The 9476-nt window shown below is 53.6% G+C and overlaps 1 protein-coding gene across 1 annotated transcript in view; it reads left to right on the top strand.

The window, feature by feature from the left end:
- zdhhc5a (zDHHC palmitoyltransferase 5a) overlaps positions 1-8320 on the top strand; it is a 31634-nt gene extending 23314 nt beyond the window's left edge. The window contains 3 exon segments of the mRNA XM_030087732.1: positions 5842-6297; positions 6299-6837; positions 7710-8320. Of these exon segments, the coding sequence (XP_029943592.1) occupies positions 5842-6297; positions 6299-6837; positions 7710-7923 (1209 nt within the window). The 3' untranslated portion in view covers positions 7924-8320.
- The last annotated feature ends 1156 nt before the right edge of the window (positions 8321-9476 follow it).

The raw sequence follows: 9476 nt of genomic DNA on the forward strand, positions 1-9476 counted from the left end.
AACGAAAACACTTTCACAGCAGTGAATCACTGCCTTTCTAAGCGCTGTCCTTGGTGCTGAAGATGTTAAAACAGTCGGTTGTCTTCTGAGGAGACAGGTTGTGCTAAGCTGCTAGCTAACGTGACTTCAGTTTCAGCCGCCACAATGTTGTAGTTTTTACCTTCGTCATCCTCGGGAACATTCGATTTTGGTTTTGTAGGAGTATTGCCTGTGAAAAAAATGCGATATTTTCCTCTGCTGCTGTTCGCCATCGTTGTTGTTTGATTGCGATGAAGCTGCTTCCGGGTGAGGGAGGAGTCTCCGCAATAAATAATTAAAATTTATTTTCTTTTAAAATAGATCTTTCCACATATCCCCACAGCTCTGTGTAATCCATTCCACTCATACTTTTTATAATTTTGTAGTTTTTTTCGGGTTTTTTTAATTAAGTTTACAGTCAACGCTAGTGTAAGGTGCTGTGGCTTGCAGCCGCCACCGGGGGCGCTGCAACCCCGGCAAGACCCCCCTTTCCGCGCTAGTGATTGTTGGTTTACCAACACGGCGGATGCCTTGGCAGCGTGACTGCAGGAAGCCGCCTCAGCCACCGGTTCTGTTTGTCCAGGGCTGTCTGGCATCGTCAGCCGGCCTGGTCTGTGTGCTGCAGGTCATCGCCCAGTGGTGAAAGGAGTTCTGCTGCTGAATGATCACTGGTGGATCAGATGTGCTAATGAGCAGCTGAGTGGATAAAGGAGAGTTAATATAACAGTCTGTTCCTCTCATTTCATTCTTGCAGGACAAGAGAACCGAGTTTTACTGCGATTCACAGACGTTCCAGCCAGATGTGATGTAGATGGACGCGTCCATTCTGCTCAGAATCGTGTTTGATTGTGTTTTCATTCTGCAGGACTGTTGACTCTTTTGTTTTGGCTCCTTTTCACCGTGATCTCTAGTGATTTGTGCGTCCATCTGGGACGGGTCCATTCAGGACACATTCTGGTCAAAATATTGTTGAATTCTGATTTTTAGATGGAAGTGTGGCGTCACTGCCGCAAAGACTCATGGGATAGGCAGGCCACCGTGCGGGCAGTTTGCTGCTACTATCAGGAAACAGCGGACTGTTTCCAGTGGGATCTGAGTCTCGGGGATCAGAACTTTGTTTCCCTTTTGGAATCGCTGATTACTTTTCCACGGAGCTGCTGGCCTGGAGAGGAGACGGACCAGAGGACTGGAGAGGAGACGGACCAGAGGACTGGAGAGGAGACGGACCAGAGGACTGGAGAGGAGACGGACCAGAGGACTGGAGAGGAGACGGACCAGAGGACTGGAGAGGAGACGGACCAGAGGACTGGAGAGGAGACGGACCAGAGGACTGGAGAGGAGACGGACCAGAGGACTGGAGAGGAGACGGACCAGAGGACTGGAGAGGAGACGGACCAGAGGGCTGGAGAGGAGACGGACCAGAGGACTGGAGAGGAGACGGACCAGAGGACTGGAGAGGAGACGGACTAAGGAATTGCGCTAAATGGGCCAATTTGCCAAAATGTTGACGTATCCCTTTCAGGAGACTTTGGACATTGAGGAGCGTTTCAGGTTTATTTGCTGACTTTTCGTTTGGCAGCGTCTTTTGTTAGAGGAGGAGGGGCTGCTTTGCTGTTGGGGGTTTCCTGGTAGAATAAATGTCGGGTTTGGACTCACTTTTACAGTGGTTTGAAACAGTCGGGGCACCCCTGATCATTTTTAAGATTCTCCTTTATGAATCACTGGTTGTTGGGATCAGCAGTTTCAGTTAAATCCATCATACAGCAGACAAACACAGTGATGTTTGAGGAGTGAAATAAAGTTTATAGGATTAACAAAGTGTAATAATGCATTGGTTTTATACAGCGCTTTCCTGGACACTCAAAGACACTTCACATTGCATTATCCAGTCTCTCCACACTGGGTGGAGGTAAGCTGCTGCTGTAGCCACAGCTGCCCTGGGGCAGACTGACGGAAGCGAGGCTGCCAGTCTGCACCATCGGCCCCTCCCACCACCACCAACCATTCACTCTCACAACTTTCATACTAGGCAAGGTGGGTGAAGTGTCTTGCCCAAGGACACAACGACAGTTATACACCTGCGGGAGCGGGGATCGAACCGCCAACATTCCGGTTATAAGACGACCCGCTCTACCATCTGAGCTGCTGTCGCCCCTAGTGTGCAGTAATTACTGAAACAAAAGCAGCAGGTGCATAAATTTGGGCACCCTTGTTGTTTTATTGATTTGAGAACCTTTAGCACTAATTACACACACACAAGCACAAAGCTTGCTTGGTAAGCTCATTGACCCTTGACCTCCATACACAGGTGAAGCCAGTCATGAGAAAGGGTATTTCAGGAGGCCAGCTGGAAGCTGTTCTCCTTTTAGCATGGCTGAAGAGCAGCACCATGGAGCCTCAGAACAGCTCTGAGCTGAAAACAAAGACTGATCAACATCAAGGATACATAAAGCTAGCTCAGAGGTGTAAGCTGTCAGGTCCACTGTGAGGAACATAGTGAGGACATGGACCACCTCAGGACAGCTGTAGTAAAGGCCCGGACAAAAATCTCTGATCAGCAGAGGTGAAGGATGGTGAGAACCGTCAGACTCGACCCACAGACCGGCTCCACAGACCGGCTCCACAGACCGGCTCCACAGACCGGCTCCACAGACCGGCTCCACAGACCGGCTCCACAGACCGGCTGCACAGACCGGCTGCACAGACCGGCTGCACAGACCGGCTGCACAGACCGGCTGCACAGACCGGCTCCACAGACCGGCTCCACAGACCGGCTCCACAGACCGGCTCCACAGACCGGCTCCACAGACCGGTTCCACAGACCTACACCATGATCCTGCTGCAGATGGCGTCACTGAGCATCCTTCAACTATTCAGCGCACTCTGCACAAGGAGAGGCGGAAGCTTTCTGCAAAAGGAGGATCTCCTAAATATTGATGACATTTTTCTGTTGTGGCGCCCAAATTTATGCACCTGCCTGCTTTTGTTTAAGTAATTATTGCACACTTTCTGTTAATCCTATAAACTTCATGTCACTCCTCAAACATCACTGTGTTTGTCTGCTGTATGATGGATTTAACTGAAATTGCTGATCTGAACAACCAATAAAGGAAAATCTTGAAAATGATCAGGGCTGCCCAAACTTTTTCAAACCACTTTTAAGTTCCTGGTCTGTTTGTTAATCAGCTGCTGTTACAGACTGACCATCTGAAAAGATACAGAAGTGGAGAAGCTCTTGGTGTGTTAGAGGGAACTTTCTACATGACTATTTAATTAATTAATTAATTAATTGATTATCTATCTGTCTAGCAGGGATGACGCATATTGATCAACACTTCTTTTTCAGTAGTGGTGTAAATATGCCAGTTAGCCATGGACTAAGGAAGCTGTTCTCAGGAATCCTGGAATAAATGTTCTGGCGTCCTGTTGCAGTGCACAGAGCAGTCAAAGGAAAACTGAACAGTTGATCAGGGATCTCAACTCAGACTAAGTTTAGACGTGTGTGTGCTGAAAGTTCGGTGGTACGCTGGCGTCCTTCGTCCAGGCGGCGTTCTCGTACGGCTCCACTCCGTTCACACTTTGTACAGTTTCCTCCTTCCTTTTCTGTCAGGGTCCTGCAGTGCTCTCTCTCTCTCTCTCTCTCTCTCTCTCTCTCTCTCTCTCTCTCTCTCTCTCTCCCTCTCTCTCTCTCTCTGTGGACATATTTTTTCTACCGTCCAGACGTCCTTCTGTTTTTTAAATCACTGAATTGGGCAGTGTGCTGTAATTCTGTCGTAGTCAGCTCGCTGGTGATTGGGTTCCATTTCATTGTTTACATGTCCCGGCCTGCCCGTCCAGCATGCATTGCGTGTCGGTCACGTGGTCTACCCAGCTCCATTAAGGACTGATCAGCTGCTGGTTCTGCTGTCATCCATCGGTATCCTCCCGCAGCCTCCAGGACTCTACACAACCCGGCCGTCCCAGACCACAGATAAACAGTCATGAGAGAAGAGGGTGATGTCCCTGGGTCCTGCAGCCCCCCCGCCTCTGGATCCATATGATCCAAACCAGTTTAATGCTGTCCCTTTAAGCCAGATCATCTGTTCCAGGCTCTGGAGGAAGAGGTTCCAATTGATAGGATCAATGAAGAACTGGGATTGAACAGGACCAGAGCAGAGACCCGTCCTTTATGTGGGGCTATGAGAAGATCCTGAGGACCCTTCATGTTGTCCAGCAGCAGAGCAGCAGTGGGCTCAGTCTGAGGATGAGGAGGACTGCAGCAGCTGCCTTCCTCCTCAGATCTTGATGTCTGCATTAAATGCAGGTCTGAGTGGAAAATGTTCTGCTTTCACACAGTATTCCTGCCCATGTCTTCCTCCCTGTCCATCCAACGCTCCCTCGTGTCTCCTCGGTTTGTCTCCAGTCCCCATGCCCAGTGTGATTCTCCTTTTAACTAATCTTAAAGGTATTAAGTAAGAAATTTACTGTAACATTGATTGAAATCATTCTCATTTCTCACCTGTCAACGATGAAATATTCCCTTGAAATCATCTGTCGTCTCCATCAATAAATGTCTCTGTCAAGTTTTTCTTTCAAAAGGAGAATTCCGGGCTGGAACAACTTCATTAGGCGGGGCTAGACCGTCACACTTTCTGCTTCCTGAGCCGATCATATGTGAGTTCCCGAAGTGGCCAAAAAAGCAGCGACGGCACAGTGCCTGAATGAAAGTCTTCCCAACCGGCACCCTGAGCGACGCTCTCTGAAGAAGCGGGGGTGTTATGTGACGTAATGTTACTTATTGCACCTTTAACCCCCCCAGACCCCCCGAGTCACAATCCCCTGCTGGCTGCTTCCTCCCTGCTGTGAGAGCCGCACGTCAGATACTGGAGGTCGGGACAGAAACCCAGAACAGCTGATCCGCTCGGAGCTGCTGATCTAAAGAGAACTGGCTGAGAGAGGAAGCCCCGCCCCCGCAGCCGGCTAGCGGCTAACCGCTAGCTGTCAGTGAGCTCCTGCTCCTCCTCACCCCTCCACGTCTGACCTCTGACCTCCACACACTTCCAGCTCCGCTGACTCCTGCCACTGGCTTCGTCTGTTTACTACCCAAAATGCATTGTGCTCCACGTCACGTCCTGTCACTAGCCAGTGAACTGAGACCCACACTTTCAAGAGGACCAGAGTTCTTCTGTTTGATCCAGATCAGTTCAGGAGACCGTTCATACCGGACCACAGGAAGCAGGCTTTCAGGAAGTCCCTGAAGTGGACTCTGGTCTGGATCCAGCAGGGCTGCTGTGAGTCCCTGAAGTGGACTCTGGTCTGGATCCAGCAGGGCTGCTGTGAGTCCCTGAAGTGGACTCTGGTCTGGATCCAGCAGGGCTGCTGTGAGTCCCTGAAGTGGACTCTGGTCTGGATCCAGCAGGGCTGCTGTGAGTCCCTGAAGTGGACTCTGGTCTGGATCCAGCAGGGCTGCTGTGAGTCCCTGAAGTGGACTCTGGTCTGGATCCAGCAGGGCTGCTGTGAGTCCCTGAAGTGGACCCTGACTAAGTCCTGAAGGGATGAAGGGTGTTGCTGTTCCAGAGTGGCTCCTCGCCGCCTCTGGTTCCGGGTTAGTGAGGAACTGGTGTTTTCTGGATATGCTGGGCGGTGGGACGCTGTGAGGGGGTCTGGAGTCGTGGTGGTTCTGTGTGATCTGGGTGTTCGTCACACTGAGCGACTTCCTGTTTGTGGTTTGTCCTGGTTGGGGGGCTCTGCAGGAGGAGGAGGAGTCTCCAGGACTGCTCCTCCTCCCGCTGATGACTGAAATGTGACATTTGGTGTGTGTCCCCTCCCCCTCCCCCCCTGCAGCTGAGTCGGGGCGAGAGTGTGGGCAGTGCCAGGGACTCGTCCTCGTCCACCTCGTCCCTCCTGCAGTCCAGCCAGCAGCTGGGGTTCCGCTCGCAGCCCAGCCTGGACCGGAGGGAAGCGCCGTTGGACCGGTTGGCGGAGAGGAGGGAGGGCGGGGGCCGGGAGGCGGGGGGAGGGGGAGGGGGGATCCCCGGGTACTCCCTGGGCGGCCGCTCCTACCCCTCCTTTTCCGACCCGGCGGTCCTGTCGGGAGCGGCGTCCCGGTCGTCCGCCGCTACCCCCCACCTGTCGGAGACCACGTCGGCCAGCTTCAAGAGCCTGGCCAACCAGACCCCCCCGCCGCTCCACCCCCCCCGCAACGGCAGCCTGTCCTGCGACAGCCTGCTGACCGGAGGGGAGGGGCCGGACGCCGCCGGCGCCGAGGGCTCCGCCGGGAGGGCCCGGCCGCCCGCCGCGGGGGGGCCGCAGCCCCCCCTTCCCGACAGCGCAGCAGTCTCCTCACCACCGACACTCCTCCCACCACCACCCCTTCCTCCACCGCTCCTCCTCCTCCACCTCCTCCTCCCCCCCGCCGCCCCCGGAGAGAGAACACCTGCTTGGAGAAGCCAGTCACGGCTCCGGACCCCCCCCCTCTGCAGCCCCGCCTCCCCCACACCACCACCACCACCACCACCACCATCACCACCACCACCACCACTCCTCCACCTCCCGCCCCCCGCGCTTCGCCGCCCCCCACGCACCCCCCCACCACGCCTACCCCTACCGCACCCGCTCCACCGACACGCCCCTGGGCTCCTCCTCCACCACCCACCCCCCTCGCTCCCCCCACCCCCCTCCCCTCGGCAAGTCGCTCTCCTACTCCAGCGCCGCCGCCGCCGAGATGCAGTACCGGCTGGTCCGCAACGCGTCGGCGTCCGCTGCAGCCAACGCGGCGGGGGTGGGGGGAGGAGGAGGAGGAGGCGGGGGGGGAGGAGCAGGAGGAATCCAAGCCCCAAAGTAAGTATGTTGTTCACCTTTTGTCAGGATGATTTATTTACTGCTCCACCTGCCTGAAAACCTGACTGCCTGATGGACTGTTCTCCTCCTCCTCCTCCTCCTCCTCCTGCTGCTCCTCCTGCTGCTCCTCCTCTCTCCACCTCCTCCTGCTGCTCCTCCTCTCTCCACCTCCTCCTGCTGCTCCTCCTCTCTCCACCTCCTCCTGCCAGATCTCTTGTGAGTTCCTTTTCCGTTTATGTGGCGTCTTGTTTGTCTGTCAAGCGTTTACTGTCCTGTAGACTCCAGAAGCCCCAGAGCTGAGCTCCTCCTCTCTCCTCCTCTCTCTCTCTCCTCCTCTCTCTCTCTCCTCCTCTCTCCTCTCTGCTCCTCCTGTCTCATCCGCTCTCGTCCTCTCTCGTCCTGGACAGAGGACAGTGGACAGAGGAGAGGACAGTGGACAGGGGACTGGCTGGAACTTGCAGCAAGATGTTAAACTGATTAGATTTTCACTGGTAGTCACCCTGCATAGTTGTCTACCTTTGACCTTTGTACCACTGGATTAGGGTTTAGATGTGTCATTAAATCTTTTCCTTTTCAAGACAAAGAAATAATTTCAAGAGAAATGTGAACAAACTAATCCTTAACAGAATAATCTGGAAGATGGGTCAGTGTCATTTCATTTAAATCACTGGAACATCTCTACTGAAAGCGAGACATGACCCCGAGGCTGACCCCTCTCCTCAACCACACTGACCTGCTCCACAACAAACCCTGCTCACACACACACACACACACACACACACACACACACACACACACACACACACACACTCTGCTGGTTTGTTCCTGTGGTTGAAGCCTTGGGGTGACGTGCTGCTCTGACTGTTTCTCAGGGGTGACGAGCCGGTCCAGGGGAACGTTCTCGGTCCAGCCAATGGCAGTCAGCCCCTCCCCCCCTCCTCCTCTTGCTCCGCTCCCTCCTCTCCGTCTCACTTTATCAGACGGACCATTCAACTGGACGCGGCGCCGAGCCCCGCCCCCAGGGCGCGGGGCGGGGTGAAGAAGGTGACGGGTGTCGGGGGCACCACCTACGAGATCTCTGTGTGAGCGGCGGGGGGCTCCGGTGGTCCGGACCGCGAGCCTTCTGAACACTGCCTCACTTTAGGGTCAGTGGCCGGACCCCCACCCCTGCAGAGCGACGGACCGGACCAGAGTGTGAATTCAGAGTGAACCGAGCAATGAAATGGCTCCAAACACACCGACCACGTGGAAAACCAGACAATCACATCTGCTGCTGCCAGCGCCTCAAACCCTGCTGTCAAGTACAGAAACAGGCCTGGAGCGCCGGTCTGCTCCGTAACGGGTTCACAACCCCGGGTCACAGGTTTATAATCCCTGATCACAGGTCCATAACCCCTGATCACAGGTCCATAATCCCTGATCACAGGTCCATAACCCCTGATCACAGGTCCATAACCCCTGATCACAGGTCCATAACCCCTGATCACAGGTCCATAATCCCTGATCACAGGTCCATAATCCCTGATCACAGGTCCATAACCCCTGATCACAGGTCCATAATCCCTGATCACAGGTCCATAACCCCTGATCACAGGTCCATAACCCCTGATCACAGGTCCATAATCCCTGATCACAGGTCCATAACCCCTGATCACAGGTCCATAACCCCTGATCACAGGTCCATAACCCCTGATCACAGGTCCATAACCCCTGATCACAGGTCCATAATCCCTGATCACAGGTCCATAATCCCTGATCACAGGTCCATAATCCCTGATCACAGGTCCATAATCCCTGATCACAGGTCCATAACCCCTGATCACAGGTCCATAACCCCTGATCACAGGTCCATAATCCCTGATCACAGGTCCATAATCCCTGATCACAGGTCCATAACCCCTGATCACAGGTCCATAATCCCTGATCACAGGTCCATAATCCCTGATCACAGGTCCATAATCCCTGATCACAGGTCCATAACCCCTGATCACAGGTCCATAATCCCTGATCACAGGTCCATAATCCCCTGATCACAGGTCCATAATCCCTGATCACAGGTCCATAATCCCTGATCACAGGTCCATAATCCCTGATCACAGGTCCATAATCCCTGATCACAGGTCCATAATCCCTGATCACAGGTCCATAACCCCTGATCACAGGTTCATAATCCCTGATCACAGGTTCATAATCCCTGATCACAGGTCCATAATCCCTGATCACAGGTTCATAATCCCTGATCACAGGTTCATAACCCCTGATCACAGGTTCATAATCCCTGATCACAGGTCCATAACCCCTGATCACAGGTCCATAATCCCTGATCACAGGTCCATAATCCCTGATCACAGGTCCATAATCCCTGATCACAGGTCCATAATCCCTGATCACAGGTCCATAACCCCTGATCACAGGTTCATAACCCCTGATCACAGGTCCATAACCCCTGATCACAGGTCCATAACCCCTGATCACAGGTTCATAATCCCTGATCACAGGTCCATAATCCCTGATCACAGGTCCATAACCCCTGATCACAGGTCCATAATCCCTGATCACAGGTCCATAATCCCTGATCACAGGTTCATAACCCCTGATCACAGGTCCATAATCCCTGATCACAGGTCCATAACCCCTGA

Source organism: Salarias fasciatus, unplaced genomic scaffold (genome assembly GCF_902148845.1).
Source record: "Salarias fasciatus unplaced genomic scaffold, fSalaFa1.1, whole genome shotgun sequence".
Taxonomy (NCBI): Eukaryota; Metazoa; Chordata; class Actinopteri; order Blenniiformes; family Blenniidae; genus Salarias; species Salarias fasciatus.